The sequence below is a fragment of the Gymnogyps californianus genome, chromosome 9, assembly GCF_018139145.2.
Source record: "Gymnogyps californianus isolate 813 chromosome 9, ASM1813914v2, whole genome shotgun sequence".
Lineage (NCBI taxonomy): Eukaryota > Metazoa > Chordata > Aves > Accipitriformes > Cathartidae > Gymnogyps > Gymnogyps californianus.
This window is the reverse complement of record NC_059479.1, coordinates 1,829,374-1,847,594: the sequence shown is the minus strand read 5'-3', so window position 1 is coordinate 1,847,594 and position 18,221 is coordinate 1,829,374. Positions and strand designations below refer to the sequence as shown.

The 18,221-nt window shown below is 45.2% G+C and overlaps 1 protein-coding gene across 6 annotated transcripts; it reads right to left on the bottom strand.

Moving 5' to 3' along the window:
- Positions 1-349: 349 nt before the first annotated feature.
- RAB41 (RAB41, member RAS oncogene family) lies at positions 350-18,205 on the bottom strand. Of its 6 annotated transcripts, XM_050901531.1 has the most exons (9): positions 18,090-18,155; positions 16,330-16,388; positions 14,537-14,590; positions 12,292-12,397; positions 8,546-8,651; positions 8,169-8,280; positions 4,866-4,959; positions 2,996-3,062; positions 350-2,455 (listed from the first exon to the last, which is right to left on the bottom strand). In XM_050901531.1, the coding sequence occupies exons 2-9, from the start codon at positions 16,353-16,355 to the stop codon at positions 2,391-2,393; spliced, it is 630 nt and encodes a 209-aa protein (XP_050757488.1). In that variant the 5' UTR covers positions 16,356-16,388; positions 18,090-18,155; the 3' UTR covers positions 350-2,390. The 6 variants fall into 6 exon arrangements, with proteins under 6 accessions (XP_050757488.1, XP_050757489.1, XP_050757487.1 ...); XM_050901532.1 differs by lacking the exons at positions 4,866-4,959; positions 8,546-8,651 and adding an exon at positions 5,458-5,551 and having other exon boundaries at positions 18,090-18,205; XM_050901530.1 differs by lacking the exon at positions 8,546-8,651 and having other exon boundaries at positions 18,090-18,205.
- Positions 18,206-18,221: the final 16 nt, after the last annotated feature.

Genomic DNA, 18,221 nt, shown 5'->3' with positions numbered 1-18,221 from the left:
GCCACGCTTAACGGCGGTAAGCTCGTCCTTCTTCCGCCCTACCCTACGCGGGACAGACTTGTTAAACCTACGAGTAAAATAAGCAGAGGCAGGCCAAGGCCCCTCTCCGGCAGCAGGACAGCGAAGGTGTTGGTGAAATAACTTTATTTAGTGTGATACACGGCTGTGGTCAGACAGTCCATACTCATATTAATAGTCACACTTACTCGGCTAACAGCTAGGAGACAGCAGGGCCAGACACACACTCAATATTATACACATCCATAGAGAAGACAGTGGGAAGTGAACTATTTTATTTCACTAGTTACCCCCCCCCCCCCATTACTTAGGGTCTCCCCCCTCCCTCCCCCCGGGTCCGTGACTCAGAACAACACGACAGCAGAGCAGCGCACACCTGCCCGTGAGAAGGGGACAGCAAAACCTGTTCTACAGCAGACACGGACACACCGACAAACATCAGCAATTCCCACACAACAGGGGTATGTACAGAGGAGGGAGCTGAGCTTCCCGCCGGTGCTGGGACCCAGCTCCGCCAGCTCGGACTGGGGGTAAGGGGTGGGGGAAACACTCCAGAGTGAAATGGGAAACCACATCCCAGCTTCCTCCTGCAGGCCAGCTCACCCGGAGGGAAAGGGACAGGGCTCTGGGGAACAACAGGTCAGCCACCAGCAGCGAGGTGACTTGCCGCCAGTAAGCCAAGCTCCCAGTCCCGAGGCTGCCCCTTCCCCTCCCTCGACGGCCCGCAGGCTTCAAAGTGCGCACGCCGTGTCAGTGACCGACAGGCATCCTGCTAGGGGAGTGCCACGCACCACCGAACGCTGGTGTCCCCACCCGTCACACTGCGGTCAGTCGCTCTCCTGCCCGCTGGCATCCCCCCTGTCAGCATGACATAGGCCGGGTGATGAAAAGAACAGTGAATGGCTTAGAGCCATCCGACTGTTTTATTCTCCTCGCTGTCAACAAACCTACAGACTTCTGGTTAGGACAGATGGATGAAAAGCCCCCAGTAAAAGTCTCTGAAAAGCTCTATTAACATAATTAGAAACCAGGGGCAGGGGGAAGAGGATGTATTTCCCAACCTCCAAGGTCAAGAACTGACACCAAAATTCACTTCAGCAGCATACATTCCTCCATTCCTCTACCCAAGCCCGACAATAAATCCCTGCCACTACTCATCTCAGTTTTGGCCATGTTACAGCTTAAGACTATTCCAAAAGTGAAATGGCTACTAGCCCCATCCCCCAGAAGTCTACCACAAAGGCAGAAGCAGCTATGTAGGATTTCATCCAGCAGCAACCTAGGTATGAGAGTAGAACAGCTACCACTGGCCTTCCATCTGCTGTAGCTCTCCTGCTCCACGTGAAGAAGCTCCCAGTCTATGTGACGACGAACAGGAGAACAGAGACTAGGAAAGGAGCCTGAACAGCATCCATGACTCCCAGGGCAGGCATTGCCCTTGTAGTGATGGATTTCGGGTAACTGCTTTTGCTGTTGACAGACAGGACCCAGGTCTCTACAAACCACCCTGAGGATCTCTCCCCACCCAGCCTCACGCTGCAAAGCCTCTGTATCCTCTTCCTTCCCCACATCCGACAGCCAACACTCACCGAGCGCCAACGTCCTCTGGATGGGAAGATATTCCAACTGAGGAGAGCAGTCAGTGGGGTGTCTCTGCTACGCAAACGGGAGCAAGAAGGCCAAAGCTATCAGAGTTTGGGGGTTTCCAGTGCTGTGTGTAACACGAGGGGCAAAACTCAGAAGTCGTGAGCAAGAGTCAGCCAAGATCATCCACAGAAAGGAGAAACTGAAGAGCTAATATTGTGTGTGCCCTGCAGGAAGCGAAAGCCTAGAAACAGATAACCTGTATTGTCCAAAAAGGCAAGGCCAAGTCAAACTGACTGGTTTAAAAGGAGCAGCCTCTCAACAGAGGAAGTGGGGATGCAGGACAAAGACAGTGCTGGAGTGAACAGGGAACTAGTTAAGATGCAAGGCAGTAAGGAAGGTGGAAAGCCCACCCCCAAGCTTTATTTTTGTCTTCCCTAACTTGGTGGCTTTTCCATTGCATTCACAAGATACATCTGAGCAGACAGGCTCAAGGTGGGGAAGAGGGGGAGAAGGAGAGGAAAAGAGAGAGTGTAAAGGGCACCACAGTGCCAAAGTGCAACAACATAAAAAAATAAAATAAAAGACAGAACACTCATTCTGCACTCGGGGCTCATACCATGCAGTAAGAGGGGCGGCCGGGGCTGCTCCCCACCAGTAAACAGGGAGTTCGCTCGCTTAGTAGACTGGTTTTTCAGCCCACAAAGTAGGGTTGCCTAGCCAATGAGCGGTGATGTTCTTCAGTGAGACTGGCCGGTTGGGGAATGTGCTGCTACAGAACGGGCCTGTTAGCAGGAGCACCCGCTCTCCGTTACTGGCTGCTCAGGAGGTTTCTCTAGTTTGATGTCAATCACTGCAGGATACAAGTTAAAGAAATCACCTGGCTCAAGGAAAAACAAGGAGAACACAGAAAGGGATCAGTATCTGAAAAGGTGTCCCTTCTTGATAAGGGCAGGTGTTTGAGCAGAGCAGAGCATATCCTGCCTGAACAGGGTTAACTGCAAAACCAGTGGACTCAGTATGTCACAACATTTAGAGGACAGGACCCAATCAGACAGGTCTGCACACAAGACAGCCCTGTGCAAAAAGAGGAAAGTATCATGGTATCTTAAAACCATGCAGATTTTATCCTAAGCTTAAGTGGAGAAAGCAAAACTTGTGCTTGCTGTTATAAGTAGTTGCGTACATTTATATATAGGCTGCAAGCAGGGTCCTCAATTTACGCCCATAGGCAAGCACCACTCTATACCGGCTATTTCAGCCATCTCTCTGCAAAACCCCAGTAAGACCCATCCCCACAATGTGCCAAAAAGTCAGTAAGCCCAACCTAACAAAAGATAATTGCCAAATTCTATGAGAACAGGAAAAGTTACTGATGAGAAAGCAAGGATACTGTCTTCTTTGCTCTTCTCTGGTGTGCTGTCCATCCCAGGTAAGGCAGCAGCCACACGACGGAAAAGCTGAAAAGTAGCAATAGGTAAAGCTGAAGCCTTGTCCGAAAAAAATGCATGTTAAAAACCATTGCTTTACAGCAGATCTTAGGGTCTGAATTGTACAAACTTGTTATGTGGGTACTTTAGCAAGCAAAGCAACGATCAACAAATGCCACGAGAATTTTACCTAAGAAATTTAACAGGTTTTATTAAAGAAGTTATTCAATGCCTACAAAACAGACAGTTTTATTTTACCTGTTTCTACTTGAACAGAACAGGGAATTAATTAGTAACAGTTCTTCCAGGGATGCATAGAACAATTCCCTCCTGCGCTCAGGAAGCATGTCATTTACCATTTCCAACCTCAGCTGCTTTTGCACACAGCAATGTTACAGTGCACAACTCTAGACTTCTGATAAGCAACCTCGCAAGAGACCGAAGGTTTAAGAAGTCCATGGAATAACTGAGGTTTTACAGCCCATCCTTTCAGTTCAGTCCTGCTGCAAAACAGCCATGTCTGAGCAGAACAGCCGGCTCAAGTGAGCTGCATTTAAGTTACTAAGGGTGTGCTAGAGCTGGGAAGGACTATCATATCCCCATAAAAACCAGAAAATGGTTTTGCATAATTTTTCAAGTCAATGCTTAGAGCTCCTCCTGCTGACATTAATGCAGCAGCTAACACAATACAGACACTGCTAGGCAGTCTGGTGAAAAGTGCTGCATAAAGAACTAGAGGAATCACCAGCTAATGATTATTCTCCTCACAGTAGCTTGGCAGGGGCTTCTCATCCACACCTCCAAATTGCGTTACTTGCAAAATCAAGCCACTGAGGTACCTGCAAGGTGCTGCAGTTAGCATCCTTTTAGTCACAGAAGTTCTCACTGCAAACACCCGCTAGGCAAATAAAGCAACAGTAATTTAGAACCAAAGACTAAAGTGGATTCAATCCAGAATAGCCCAAAGAAACAAAACCAAAGTCTCCTAATCCCACTGTGAGGTTCTCCTAACCAGCTGGCATGCAGCAAACTGGTAAGTATGACACCAGCTGTACTTATGCTCCCTGCAGACCCCTGGACCTTATGGCTGCCTTACTCCCCAAGTTCTGTCACGCTTCAGAACGATTCCTGAACTAGTGGAGAGCGGAATCACAAGCTTATAGCAAGAGGCAATGGGCACAGACTGAAATACAAGAAATTCTGTTTAAACATAAGAAAAAAGTTTAAAGTTTTTTTTAGTGTACGGATAGCCAAACACTGTGACAGGTTGCCTGGAGAGATGGAGTCTCTATCCTTTGAGATATTCGAAACTCAACTGGAGTCAGCTCTGGGCAGCCTGCTCTGAGCATGAGAGTTGGACTAGACGATCTCCAGAGACCCCTTCCAACCTCAACTATTCTAAGATCTTCCTCTGCGGCTTGCAAACAGAAGCAGGAACTTCTACTCTAGTGCATCAGCATAAGCAATTATCCTGACTGATGTCAACACTGCTTTTAGAAAACAGTGCATTAACTGTTAACAAAAGCAATGGGAATGTACAAAATCACGTTTGGCTGCACAAAATAGTGCCATTCCTATCCCTCAGCGCATTCTGGTTTTAGATTCTCCTTTCTTTCAAGGTAAGTTTGCTTAACAGGGAATCATTGACTTGACAGGAAAGGAGCTTCCACTACATAAAGCAGGAGCAGTGATCATTGGGCAAGAAGCATTTCAGGGGTTGACATTAAACAACACAAGCAAATATCTGATGGAACATGAACCCCAAGCAGAAGCATACACACACAGAGCAGTAAAGTACAGATTTCCTGTCTTTAGAACAGAACATTGATCTACCTGTTTCACATTGTATCCAGTCTTTGCACTGGTCTCAATAAACATCACATTCAGCTCTTTGGCTCTCTGTTCACCTTCTTCTGTAGTGATTTGCCTGGACAAAGATGCAAACAGAAGCAGAAAGACAGAAAGGAAGAACAGACAGGAAGAGTTAGAGATGTCTGTGACCGAGACGCCCTTCAGTGGAGCTTCACCACCCCTTACAAGAGTGCACAGTCCACCAATGGAGACCTCAGGACCTCTGAGTCTTTAAGACCCCCAGGTCCTCCAGCTAAGAATGAAACCACCTCAGGTAAGTTACCCAGGGAACGCCTGCACTTATGACTATTAATAACGGATGATCAGCACAGGATGAAGTTTGTGCAGTACATTTGAGCCTCATTCACAGCATCCTCAAGGGAAGGAAGAATCCCCATATGCTGCACCTGATACAAAAAGCAGTTTCCCAAAAGTCAACAGAAGGGAACTCCGTGAGGTTACAGAAAGATTTCAGAAAGGCTCCAGCAGCACGTGCAGTGCAACAGCAAGTGCTAGGCTGCTGCTTGCGAGCAAGCACCTGCACATGCTTCTCTGGTCAATACCCTGTACATACCTGTTTCACATTATATCCTGCTTTAGCACTGGTTTCAACATACATCATATTCAGTTCTTGGGCTTTTCTCTCACCCTCCTCTATAGAAACCTGTCTACAGCAACGAGAACAAATCACAGAAAAGAAAAACCAAACCAAAGAAAAATAGTCCAAAAATGATAAAAAGAAAACTGCAGGAAAAAGCCAGCCACCAACTGAAGCAACATTAACAGGGAAGAAAAACTTAACAGGCTGCACCAAATAAGAACAGTGTTATTTTTAGTTCAGCTTTTTGGCCTCAGAACTTAACTTGCATCATCACTTGGTTTTTACCATAGGATGAATGGCTTCCAATACGCTGTATTCTATTTTAAAAAATGTGACCAAGCTCAGACTGACGCTGTGGCTTTGTCCAGCCTTAAAAGGCCCAGTATTTCAGCCTGACACAAATCTAACTTCCTTTTAAAAGAAAGGCAAGGCAGCTTCTTTTACTGATACCTGGATATACACCGTAATTCCGAATTCTAGCCTAGACCAGAACTACTGCCACTTACATTAAACTTCTAAAATAAGAATTTCTAGTGCTACATGAACGTCAACTGTAGCTACGTTTCAAACAATTTTCTGGTATTTTTAATTCTTATGACAGTGCTGGGCCAGCTGTCCTGCACACACACTCTACTTCACTTATGTACTATCAGGAAATAATCCAAGGCTGAAATTATCCCATTGGGTTTTCCAGTTCCACATGAAATTGGATTTTGATAGAAATCAGAAAGCCTCAAATCTAAATACCAGGTTATTCAGTTAGGGAGCTGCAGTTATTTCTAGCTCCCAGGAGGGCATAAGAGATACGAAGCGGTCAACATCCAGAGCTGGCTCAAGTAGAGCATCTTGGATTTTGCTCCGTTGCTTTTGTAAACTGATTTCAGAGACCAGATCTGCCACCTGGAATTCTTAATCCAAATCAGCTATACACATTTTCATCATACTTCTGCAGCTCTGAGCACCAAGTTTTACCAATATTTCCAAAGCGCAAGGCACAGGACACTTAGAACGGCCTCCCCCTGGAAGTGGGAAAAGCCAAATAGTTGCCAAGATTAAGGTGGTCTGCGTGGAAGACACAGAACACATTTCTGTAAGAACCATCAGAACAAAGCCCACACAGTGCCCAGTTGGAGCCTAACTCTATCCTTTTCCCCACTGACTCAAACAACTTGCCGGTATTAGAATAGTCTGCGCTTTTCCTGCTAGGCATGGCAAACTAAAAACTAACAGCATGACTTGCACAGGGACAAAGGGCAAAAAGCATCTCCTGACACCAGTTTGTGCAGCCGGGGATGCTGGGTATTGTCTCATACGAGCATTTGGACAACATTGAAACCACAAGGGAAAAACCACATCACAATACGTTCTGAAGCAATATGTACACTGCAGGAGTGCGTAAAGCAAGGTTTAGAATATAAAATGTGATAGCATCCAACAATGGAACAGTCAGAACCCTATGAGGCCCATCATCCCAAGAAACAGAGTAAACAAACAGGCAGTTCAGATAACGTTTTCTCAGAAAGATCTTGCACTATTAATGTTCCACCTGTAAGGCTTTTCCAGCTGTTATCTTTTGATCAGAAGTGTCTCGTGACCAGCCAAAGGATAAGGGTTTGATTTTGTAAGACCTCATTTCACTGTGAGGTCCAGGTGTTTCCCAGTTCTGCCTTTTTGAGATGCTTTCTTTTGCATCAGATAAAAATTCCCCATCATTTCAATACTTCATATGGCTTATGACATACGAAGCACACATTTTAGAGTACCTGGTGTATGTGAAGATGTTTCAGTTTAAAGTATTGGGACTCTAAGGAACTGCATGGCTTACTCTGTCTTCCCTTTGCCAACTACTACTGACACTAACCATTAAAATAAAAATCTTCCCTTATCTACACTGTTTCTCATGTCTTTATAAAGAATGAAAAATCTCCGAAAACAGTAAATGAAATTTTTGCTAAATCAACAATCAAGAGAAGAATTTGAAATAGAAATACAAAAGCGCAAGCCTGTCATCTTCTAAGAAGCTATTACATTGGTTATGTTGTTGAAGTGGTGTGGTAGGATTAAGAGTTTTAAAAGCAAAATGCTTTATGACATGTCCCAAAACATTAAGTCCACGTGATTTTAAGAGTCTAATTAACTTTTTACATCTCTTGGGGAAGTCTGCTTTTGCTAATCTAGTTTCCTCTCACATCCACAACATCACAGTTTGTATCAGGTATGACATGACATTTATGCTCAGAGGGAAACCTTTTAGATTGACACTGTAAAAGCTCATGCTGCATCTTGTAACAAGAAGAAACATTACTATGAACGTACAGTTGCACATGCAGAAAGAGTCATGTAAATAGGATTACTGAAAAAAGGCAGATTTCCTTGCTTTTGCAAGACATCTTTTTGGCTTTATCTCAGCTTGAAAAGAAAAATCGGACAAAACCCACTATTGAGAAACATGGTATAGAGATTAAGTAAAAGGAATTTTTTTTAGGTGGGTTTGTTTTAACCAAAACTATTTGTAGAAAAACAAAAGGGAATAACTTTGCATATGCTGAAACCAGAAATCTGAATTTCATGACAAGCTATTTACGCTTCGTTTAAAATCAACAGTTGTTCTGAATACAGACTAGCCAGCCAGTTCCTTGCTTTTACTGGTCAGGGCAGCAAGGCTGCCAGCTCCCCTCCATTACCTCTTGTCTGCCAGGTCAGTTTTGTTCCCCACCAACATGATGATGACATCGCTTCCTCTCTCTGTCCGAACATCATCAATCCACTTGGAGGTTTGCTGGAAAGAATTCAAGTCTGTAGGGAAGAATCAAATGGGAGTGCTGAGGATAAAACTTCTTTTCAGAGAGGGAGAATGCTATGCCTGTACTCAGGTGCTTCTCCAAATCTCCCCACACCACATACAAATGACCCGTAAATTGTTTTCCGCTCAGACAGAAAAACAGCGCGGGGAAAAAACATTTCTAATGTTAATCATCTTTTTGCAGAACTTCTGGTTGTAACTTATTAGTTCTGCTTACGTGTAGTATTTCAAATAACGAGACACCAAAGCATCACTCACTTGTAATGTCATAGACTACCACAGCAATAGTGGAGTCGCGGATGTAGCTGGGAATGAGACTGCGGAACCGCTCCTGGCCTGCTGTGTCCCAAAGCTGCAGCCGAACCTGCTGGTACCAGGCCAGGGAGAGCAGAGAGAAAGAGAGAGAGAGAGAGCAAGAGAGAAAAGGAGGAAACTGTCCTTTAGAGAAAAGGCCATTTCTAGAATTAACTGTATGCAGCTCAGTCTGAGAAGCTGAGGCTGACCTTGTAATCTTGCCCCAAATATCCAAACACCACAGACGCTGGCTTTTCTGACTCTGTCTGTAGATCATGTGCTTTAATTAGCTCCTTTGCTTGTCTAGAGAATCTGCTATTCCCAAAGAGCTCTAGGTTATGGCTACTACCTCATTGCTGATAGCGGCAGCTAACAAGTAATACAGAGCTGGTCTTCCTGGTCTACCCAGGAAGGCTCTCCACAGGACTCCTAGCCTAGAGCATCTCAGATCAAAGCTTTCTGGGCAATTCCCTCAGCGCAGACACCACGTAGTAAGACAGCATCCATTCTCCAGCATCAAGCATCCAGAAGACAGCAATGGGGATTTTCATGCAAGATTAAGGCAATCAATAACTTAAGTTCCAGCAGAAACAAAAGCAAATGTTACACACTGTAGGCTTCACGTGACACAAAGGGCATTGGGTTCTCCCTTTCAGATAAGCACAAGAGTCAGAAACAAGCACAAATGCTATGAGAGGTACAGTTTGATCTCCAGAACTATGCCCAAACACAAATCGACCTATTACATATGATAGCTCTAAGGTCTGGGACCTGCCTATTTGAAACAGCAATGGTCAAAACATGCCCAGCTACCACAGTGAAAGCTAAACAAAAGCTTTTCACAATTGGGAGTGATACTATTTCCTTCCAAGTCATTAGCCCACACGGCTAGCTGTACAAGTAGCGCTACACTGCCAGAAAACAAGATTGCTGTTGGCGTTCTCAACAGGCACGAATTTCATAGGAGGGCAGACGCTGGTTCCCAGCTTAATTACATGGATCGGTTAGATGTGCTCACAAAGCCACTTGTTCAGCAATGAGGGAGAGCAGCTGTTTATGCACAGAGTTAATACGGCAGCTTGCAGGAGACTGGCTACCAGGGAGAAAGCAGTTTCAGAAGCACCAATAATTGGCTTGTTTAGAAGAGAAATAGAAGCTGGACAGAGCACATGTCTGCAAAGTGTCTTGCTACAAGCAGATTCAAAATAACATCGTATCCACATCAGGGTATGTAGATCTGATGCCCTGGGGCTTAAGGAAGATTAGGGCTTATAGTTAAAGCAATTAGCTCATGCTTCATTTTGAAGGCAGCCTTGATTACAGTAGCAAAAGTCAGGGCTCTTCATTACCCCAGGAAACTCAGGGTGACAAACTCCAAGCACCTGGACAATATTACACCAGTGCTGGAAGGTCAGATTGGTAACGACAGCTTCTGGCTCTTGCTTCTGGACTTCACAACAAGCTTCCACATAGTCCCCAAGACATTGCTGCTACACCAGACTATTCACCCAGAAAGTTTACCAGGGTGGTGATTTAAACACTCCCACCTCCAGACTCACAGTCAAAAAGGCAACTAGAGGAACTACGACAGAACTGGGGAAGAACCGGCCCCGGTAATTTTGTTGTAGTGAGGGGTAATACTATTTGAGGGAAGGCCTTCAGCTAGTATGCAGGTACCCCTGAAGTGACCTGAGAAAGTTAGCTGCAGTATTTCTGTGGCTTCTCATTTTTAGAAGTCAAAGTTTATGTGCACCCATTTTGGAGGGGAAGAGAAAATATAAATAACCCACTCAAACATGACAGTGTGCTAATGACTCTACCAGTCTGGAAAGATGAAAGGTCCTCAACCAAGAATTAACCCAGCCCCTCTAAGAAACAAGGTAACTTGTTCAGAAAGGGGCCCAAGTTCCAGTATGGACTTTCACCATGGATCTCTCCACAGGCCACTTGCATTTCAAGATGCCCAGCAGATTAACAATAACTAAGCAATTTCTCTTTTTCTTCTCAGCTCCCCCCATGCTAGCTAACAGTTTTTCTCCACTAGCTAAGAGTATCTTGGCTGGTACTTAAGTATGTCCCATGGGACTGTCCCTATTTTACACTACCATGACCAGCATTAACTTACAGGAGACTACTTGAGGTTCCCAAATACAGTTACCACTAAACACAATGCAAATATATAGCTCTTCAGCGTGGTAAAGGAAATTGTGTTTTCCTAATTGCACTAGTGCTCACCATCATCATGCCCTCAGAAGTACATGAGCATGTTCCTTCAATAACACATGAAAACTAAAAGCTTCTCAGTCACTAAGAATAGAACAAAGAGCAGTAACAAGAAAAAATGAAATTACCTGAAAAGATCAGACCATTACCAAAGTATGATGAGATCAGCTCTCACTTAATTATTTTTGACATGTCTGGAAGCTGTTAAGAACAGCCTAGGCTGGCAAGATGTTTCCACCTGCCTGGATAAACAGCATCCTCTACCTGTCACAACAGTGGGGAGCAAAGATGCCAACCCATGCAGCCTGCCACGCTGCCTCACCTAGATGAGTTCCCAGCATAAGTCATCATGTGCACATCTCAACGCTCCTCAAACCCCAAACAGATCATTTCAGTTTTACATTAGTTTGCACCAAACGAGAAATCCTCCCAGAGTCAGCTACTTAAGCTACAGGACTGGGAGAAAGACCATGTAATTATTTGCCCTCAGTATGCAAGATAAATCATAACAGAAGTCTACTATTTGTTAAGCACTTCAGTTAACCGAAGCGAAACAAACCCCTGGTCCGTAAAACCTCACTATAACCTAGAGTTTGTGACAGAATTAAGGTGGGCCAGAGGTTTTTCATCTGCACTACGTTCTTTACTTAGACTTTGTCCACATGGTGTTGGCTCACTGGTATAAATCCTGTCTAGATATTTATGCTGATACGGTAGCTCAACCGAAAGAGCCAGATCAAGTGGAATCAATAACAAGGAGTTATAATGAAATAATTGTATTTGTATCTTCACATTTTATACTAAAACATTCATGCCGAGAGTTATAGAGAATTTCCCTCTAAGCTTGTTTATTCTTTAGAAATTATGGTAGTTAAATCTCTTCTCTTTCAGAAGCTCTCTCATTACTTGTATAAATTGCCAGCTCTCTTCTTCAATGAAATGGGAGTCTTAAATCCTCAGAAGTCACTACATAGCTTTTATCTAAATGGGCGTTGTACTGTTTTACCTACTCTGACAGTGTTCCTTTGCTTTGGCATCTGAAGTTGTTACTTGTATTATCTCTCTCGTTACCCAGAAAGGAAAAAAAAAATTCATTCTGAGGTTTAAAAAAAAAAAAAAAAAAGCCCAAACCAGAAAAAGTATAAAGCCTTCCAAAGCCTACCAATCACCTTTCATTCCAATCAGCACAGACACACAAGAAGTCACAATCCCTATTCACCTACCTGCCAATCCTCTGCGTATCACTTCCATCGTTTGAGCTTTGAGCAGACCAGAGTTTTCCAGTTCCCCAGTTTCTGTATTATGGGACGGGGTTACCATTGGTTGTGGCGGAAGATGCTCAGCTACTTCCCCTCTGCCCATGAAACACCTACGGTCCTGAGGCCAATGGCCTATCTTAGTTCTTTTCAGTAACACCACCACTTCCAATGCACAGAAGGCACATGTTAAAAGCAAGGTCCCTGCAGACACTCCGGCTCAATACCTACTTGTAATGTCAAAGACAATGACAGCCACAGCAGAGTCACGGATGTAGCTGGGAATGAGGCTGCGGAACCTCTCCTGGCCGGCTGTATCCCACAGCTGCAGCCTGATCTGGGAAATGGAAAAGTGTAGGGGAAGAGGGAAGGGGAAGAGCAGGAAAATGGAAAACAAAACCAAAACTCAAGTGAAATAAAAAGAAAAAAATTGCAAGGCAAAAATAATGCAACAAAAGGAAAGTTGAAATGGAACAGAAATGTGAAAAGTGCCAACGATACTTCTAACCGCATTCTTGCAGCAACCTCAGCCTAGCACGTCTGAGAAACCTCCCTCCCTCCACAGACCCATTAATAACTCACACACATGCTCTTCCATTTAATCATAAAACCAAGATATCCCTAAAAAATACCTTCTCACACCATCTGCTAACCAGGGAAATAAGCATACATACCTCAGTGTATCCTGCCACGTCAGGACTCTGGCTATAATGGCCACACAAGCAGACTGCAGCCTACAGCTAGCCAGATGCAGTGACTCCTAACCGTAAGGACTACATCACCCCGCTACTGATTAACCCGCTGGAAAGCCTGATGTGGTGAAACAGAGTAGCGGGGTGCAAGCCACAACAGCAAACGCTCTAGACTGGCTTATCTCGTGCTTAAATCCAACAAGTCTGGGAAGATATCGAGACACAGAAAAGGAAATACTACTCGGTCTTTCAAGAATGAGGTTGTAGTTGTAACACAGAACTGGTAGCCTGACAGTCGGGACTGAGGATGGGGCTTCTCGTGGCCCCAGTTCACTTAACGCCGCAGGTCCCAATGCACTGGCAACATGCTGGGAATGGCGTACTTACAATTGCCCTCTGTGGGAGGCTACTGGAGATGGTTTTGAAGAACCAAACTCCACATATATTTGTCCCTTCTGCACATGCTACCCAGGCCATATTCAGAGCTGAGGGAACTAGCACAGGTATAATTTCACGATATATGATTTGGTGTAAGGACATATCAAACATGCAAAAGCATACACCGCAGTTAGAGGCTTAGCATTCTTCATTTCAAGCCCAGCAGTCAAAGTCTATTGCAAAATACAGCATTAGCCATATCTGAGAAATTATTTCAATGTCTGAATTTTCCTAGCTTGTGTGCTTGTATTCCTCCCTCCTCTTATCTACATTCAACATCTCTCTGTTATTTAAACAGGCTTTATGGGCTCTGTGGACCACTTACATAACCAGGAAAGCTAACAGTATATCCAACATTGGAAAGAAAATGGTATTTTCTGGATAGCGGGCCAGCAGGTGAATGAAATCCTGACCCACACAACCACAAGACATCAAGACTACACTGCTGAAAACAGCATACAGGCATTCCAACTTGCCTTCACAGGTGTCAAGCAGCATTCCCAAGATCTTTTTCTTCTTCTGCCACTGCCAGAACCATCGAAGAATGTTATCCAAGTAGTTTCTCCCAAACAAAGATTAAGCAAGGTCTTTTCTAATAGTGAATCACTGGTACGATGGCAGAGAAGCACTCAGGAAACTCACCACACACACTGGGCTGAGACTTCTTCAGAAGCAACAGACCCAAAGCAACACAAAGGACTTCCACCACACCACGGGCCCCTTCCTCCCCACAACAGTTTCATACTTCTCAGGCAGCAGTAAAACTAGCAAAAGGAAAGTACTAGCAAAACATGAACTAATGAAAAGACAACTACTGAAAGACAGGAGAGGGATGTGAGGGATCTCTTTATGCAAAAAGGAATCTCATGCAAGCTAAATCCAAAATTGCTTTATTAACAGTACATCAGAACTGTGTTACAAAAGGAGCCTTTCTACGAGGAGGAACTATGCCACCGCTGGTAATCATGAATGACTGCAAGACTTGGAACTGCCTGGGGTCTGCTCAGACCCATTTATAGTGACAATCCCAGAGGCAGAGCTGCAAATTCTGGGAGGAAACTACACCTAAGGCACATGTAACAGACAGCCCATTCCCCGGGATATGGACGTTAGCTTGCCCCGCTTTTGCATGAAAGATTTTGACTTCATTCTAGAGGTATCAGATATTAACAAGCATCAGAAACGGGAGAGTGGGTCAGTGATTTGATTCAACAAAGGCTGTCCCTCTGAAGGCTGCTGTGGGATTTCAGCAGCCATTGGAGGAACGGCCAGGCGAAACAGCACGCACAGCAACTGCTGCTCCCATGACTGCAGTTGCCATGCTATCCCACAGATGCCTCACTTACCGTGCGATCTTCAAGATACATTGTTTTTGACAGGAAATCAATTCCAATGGTCGCCTGAAAAGAAGAAAAGCATTAGTAACTGCAACTTGCCTTCAAGCATCTGCAAATCAGATCTTTCTATACAAACTATCAGAAATGTTCACAAACTTATAACTAAGCTGTTGAAGTCATTTGCCTTCAATACAGTTGATAAAAACAAAGCAATCTGGATATCTGCACCATCTTCATTTCACATCATTCTTCCAACACTTCTCAACTGCACAAGAACCTCTGAGTCTCGATTTTAGCCTCAGACATTCATGCATCTTAAAACAGATCATATCTGAACTGGCATCTCCTTCTGGTCTACCGCGATTCAGTGTGGTAAGAATGATCATCTTAGAAATAACCAAAAGGTAGAGCAAATTACATATATAAATTGTGGGCGACTGTGCTGAAAGTTAAAAAGCAATGTTTATTCGGGGCTTTCCATTTCAGAACATGCTTCCTTTCCAGTGACATTCGGAAGCTTCATTTCCCAGGCAGTTCTCTCTGCAAGCCTCCTTCCATTCACATTTCCATTGCTGTACAGCAATTCCGGATCAAAGACATTTAAAGTAATTTACTAAGTTAGATGTGCTCCCAGGCACCTAAATCAAGCAGATGTCCTAGCCCATCATAACCCTGGGAAACAGGAGACAGGTTACTGACGTAACAGATTTTAGTATTTCAGACAGATTATCTCCAGCCTTAACAAATACAGGCAGCATAATGTGCTCTGGAAGGTCTCCATCAGAATGTGAACCATTTAACATTAGAAGAGACCCCAACAGTCTATTTCTGTAGTGAGTACGTATTCCTGGGAGTCCTATTTTCTGCAGTCAGGACACAATTTATAGCAACTACAATAAGCAGATAAATCTATGAGAGCACCTTACAAAAGTCAGGAAAAGAAATACAGAAAGCACAAGAGGATCCAGTTCCAGTGAATGACTTGTCCTCAAGAAAACAATCTTCTCTTCTTTTTCCAGCTTAAAATTACCCGAGTCTAAACCAGTAACTCTTTCTGGCCTGAATTAAAAGGTAACACCCTAGTCTCATCTTCTTTAAAGAGATTTGGTATTCCTTTGAAATACCACTAAGTGCTTTTGATGCAGCTAACTCTTCCTGAAATCTTCAGGCTTCTTACACATCTTCAGCTTTTCATCTGCAGCCTCTTCATCCCAACCCTACTCTTTCCCTGCCAAGACTTTTCCTATCTATAGCCTTTTAGTTAAAAAAATAGTAATAATAAAAAAAATTGAGAGAGAGAGAATATACCATGTTGACTTCTTGCAGATCTATCTATACACTCTGGACTCAACTACTCCTACTTAAATGGAAAGCCTCTAACGACACTAGAGACCAAGAACTAACATAAGCATGTTCACATCTTATTCATTCTGCTTCCCGAGACTTCCATATCCATCGTCAGGCATCCTGACCATCACCTTCTCTGTTAGCCAACCCCATAAACCAATGTTCCTCCCTGTTTTCCTCAAGGCTTCTCACATATCCAGACAGGATCTAAACCTTGCTTCTTTTTTTGTACACTGTATTTCCTGACATCGTACTAGATGCTTGGGCTTAATCATGAAGTCTCATCTCCATTTCAAGGCACGTTACAACCTTAAATATGATATTGAACTGACATCTCATGGAGAAATGTGCTTGGCCCTAACAGTTCTCACAGGCATACATTTTAATAGCAGGGAATAGATTTACCCATATATATATATATTTAAAAAAAAAAAAAAAAAAAGACTACCACATACCTGATAAGTATTGTCAAAACTGTCATACATAAACCTGGTGATCAGAGAGGTCTTTCCAACTACAAAAGAAGAGAAAAATTACTTTCAAGCAGCAGTGGAAAAAAATAACCACTGCTTTGGGAGTGGCACGCTGGCAGCGCCGATCATCAGCATGAAGCTGCCAATCTAAGGCTATTTCCCAGCTACACACTGCTGTGAAATAACCAGCTAAGAAAGTCATTCACAAAGTGACAGAAGTATGTTAAGCCAAATCAATCTCAGTAGGTCAAAAATTAATCATGACGAAAACTTGGTCCTCAAGTTAGGTACGTTGTGATGCACATGACAAAGAATTATTTGTTTGCTTTAAGCAAGCAATAAATCTGCTTTGTTACTCATATTTTGCTACTTATGTAATCACCAAGTCTAGGACTTACAGGCATAATCATCAAAACAAGACATGGTGATGTCCAGGACACTGTTTAGCTGCCTCTGGCTGGATAGAAAAGCAACATTCAAGACTTACATCCTTTCTTCATAACAACATTTTAGATACAGAGTAAACTTCGGTGGCTTGCTTAAAAACTTTAAATTTACGTCGCCAAATATAATCAAGAGACTAAGTGCAGAACTGACAAGAAATGGGAACCAAAGGTAAGAGCTCTGATTCTCTCTCAGGAAGCTGGAGGAAGTCCAAGGAAAATTCAAAGGACATGGATGAAAGAGAAGAGGGAAAAGGAATAAATTGCCTAGAAAGGTTGTGAAATTGTGAACATTGGAGAGGGTTAAAAACAGGTTGGATAAATGTCTATCAGCAGCAATGTCAATCCCGCCTTGGTAAGGCAGGGGAATTAGACAACTTCTGGAAATTCCTCCAAGACCTACAGTTCTGGGACCGAGGAGGAGGTAAGCAGTAAGAGATCTAAAGAGAGTAATACAGCAAAGAATACCACAATTTCAAGAAAAAGATACAACTCATCCACGTATTATGAGGAAAGGGGTACAAAAGGGAGTCAACTTCCAGGTAAAACAAAAAAACGACGATGTCAGGGAGGCAGCAGCCATGCTATACAAGCAGCGCTGCTCTGCCATTTATTTTCTCTCTCCAGCCTATGCCGCACACTCGGTGTGGACGCGGCCAGAGACACCACACGCGGGGCGGAGCAGCGGCCCCAGAGCCACCGCAGTTCTCCCAGACGCCAGCAAGGCCCGGCCGCCCGCCCGGCCCCGCCAAGCCCCGCGCCTCCCCACAGCACGGCTGCGGGCGCACTGCGGGCCAGCCCCGGGAGGAGGCCCGGCCCCGGCAGGCGGGTAGCCAGGCCCGCCGGGCAAGCTGACCGGCGGAAACGGGGACCCGGGCGCTCGCCGGGCCCGCGCCTCCCGCCGCCTGAGGCCTAAGGCCGGACCACGGCGGGGCCGCCCCTCCCTCGGGCGGGAGCCCTCCGGCCGACGCCCCCCGCGGGGGCCCCGGACGGCTCATCACCGCCTCCCCCCCCCCCCCCCCCCGGGCAGAGAAAGGCCCTTACCGGTTCCTCCGCCGCCGCAAGACCCTCACGGGTCCCGTCACCCCCCCACCCCCCACCCCGGGAACCTTTAGTGCTTCCTCACTCCCCACCCCCCCCACCCTCCGGGCCCTTAGCGGTTCCTCATCGCCGCTCCTCACCGCCCCCCGCAGCGGAAGGCCCGTGACGGCTCCTCACCACCGCTCCCCCCCCCCCGCCGCGGCGCCAGGCCCCTGACGCCCCCGCCCCCCTCCCCGCCGCCGCCGCCGCCCCGCTCACCGCTCTGCTCGCCCAGAAAGACGAGCTTGAACTTCCTCAGCGGGTTCCCGAACTCGCCGCCGCTGCCGGGGGCGGACATGGCGGCGCGGGGAGGCCGAGCCGGAGCCGTGACTGAGGAAAAGGAGACACCGC